The sequence below is a fragment of the Cajanus cajan genome, chromosome 11, assembly GCF_000230855.2.
Source record: "Cajanus cajan strain Asha chromosome 11, NIPB_CcT2T_4, whole genome shotgun sequence".
NCBI lineage: Eukaryota > Viridiplantae > Streptophyta > Magnoliopsida > Fabales > Fabaceae > Cajanus > Cajanus cajan.
The window spans coordinates 37,906,431-37,908,026 of NC_138527.1; the positions used below are offsets into that span (position 1 = coordinate 37,906,431).

The window sequence follows — 1,596 nt, forward strand, 5'->3', positions numbered from 1 at the left end:
TTTTTTGCATGGTGATTTAGATGAAGAGGTTTATATGAAACCTCCCCCGGGATTGATTCTTCCTGAACCTCATTTGGTTTGTAAATTGCACAAGTCTCTCTATGGACTCAGACAAGCTTCTCGGCAGTGGAATTCTAAGCTCACCTCTGCCTTAATCTCCTATGGTTTCTCTCAGAGTCCTGCTGATCACTCCCTCTTCATCAGACACTCTTCTACTTCTTTTACTGCTCTGCTGGTTTATGTTGACGATATAGTTCACTGGTGATAGCATGCAGGATATTGTTGCTGTTAAGCAGTTTTTACATCATGAATTCAGAATCAAAGATTTGGGAAACCTCAAATTTTTTTCTTGGTTTTAAAGTTGCTAGATCACAGTGGGGTCTTATTCTGAACCAGAGAAAATATTGTTTGGACATTTTGGCCGAATTTGGTTTCACCGGTTGCAAGCCTGCCAATTCCCCTTCGAATCCTACTGTTAAACTCAAGGATGATGAAGGTGATCTTGTTCAAGATCCTACTGCTTACAGGAGATTAATTGGTAAATTGCAGTATTTAACAAACACTCGTCCTGACATTTCCTTTGCTGTTCAGCAAGTTAGTCAGTTCATGTCCAAGCCCAGATACTCTCATCTAAATGCTGCGTTCAGGATCTTGAAATATCTCAAAGGATGTCCAGGCTTAGGTCTTTTCTATCCTTCTGCTAATCCTCACAGAATTCAGGCCTTTTCTGATTCAGATTGGGCTAATTGTTGTATGACTAGAAAATCCACTACTGGTTACTGTGTCTTCTATGTAATTGTCTTATCTCCTGGAAATCCAAGAAGCAATCCACAGTTTCTAGGAGCTCTACTGAAGCTAAATATAGAGCTTTAGCTTCTGTTGCTTGTGAACTACAGTGGTTAAAGTATGTTGCTGATGATTTGTGTCTCCAAATTCCACTCCCATTTCCCACTTTTTGTGATAATCAGTCTGCCATTCAGCTGGCTAAGAATCCATCCTTTCATGAACGAACCAAACACATTGAGGTGGATTGTCATCTTATTCGTGCTAAGATTATTGATGGGCTCATTGTTCTTTCTCATGTTCCTTCGAAGCATCAATTGGCAGACATGTTCACCAAGCCACTTTATCCCGGGCCTTTCAATGTTAATTTGTCCAAGATGGGCTTGCTGAATATTCACCACCCATCTTGAGGGAGGGTGTGAGAAATACGTTTCTACGTTTCTGTTAGGATTCTCAACATTAGCTGGCAAGTTAGTTTTGCCTTACTGTCAATTCCGTTATCCTTGCTACGTTGGCCAGTTTGTTAGAATGGTTAGTTATTTTCTTTTGATTTTTGAATTGTCTATGCTGTATATATATTCAGCATCCCTGTACCTTACGTTTCGGGTTAGTAATAATGAGGATTGAAGCATTTCAAAATACTCTTAGCATTTCTCTGTCACTCTAAGAGAGAATGATGAAAATGAAAATATTGATACTAAGCCCATGTTTGCTTCTATGGAAAGACTATTCATGCAGATGGAAAGCGATGTATGGAACGTGTTTGTTTCGAGTGAAATACGAAGAAAGAAAAGCGAGGAAAAGCGGGAGAGT

The 1,596-nt window shown here is 39.6% G+C and overlaps 1 protein-coding gene across 1 annotated transcript; it reads left to right on the forward strand.

The window, feature by feature from the left end:
* The first annotated feature begins 306 nt into the window (after positions 1-306).
* LOC109800514 (retrovirus-related Pol polyprotein from transposon RE1) lies at positions 307-1,193 on the forward strand. Its single transcript, XM_020361294.2, has 2 exons — positions 307-792; positions 897-1,193. Exons 1-2 carry the CDS (start codon positions 307-309, stop codon positions 1,191-1,193), a joined length of 783 nt encoding a protein of 260 aa, XP_020216883.2.
* The last annotated feature ends 403 nt before the right edge of the window (positions 1,194-1,596 follow it).

Bases quoted from the DNA above. Each gene is read 5' to 3' on its own strand.
- LOC109800514 (XM_020361294.2), top strand. From the start codon at position 307: ATGAATTCAGAATCAAAGATTTGGGAAACCTCAAATTTTTTTCTTGGT. The intron at 793-896 runs GTAATTGTCTTA...TGTGAACTACAG, and splicing joins CTGGTTACTGTGTCTTCTAT to TGGTTAAAGTATGTTGCTGA.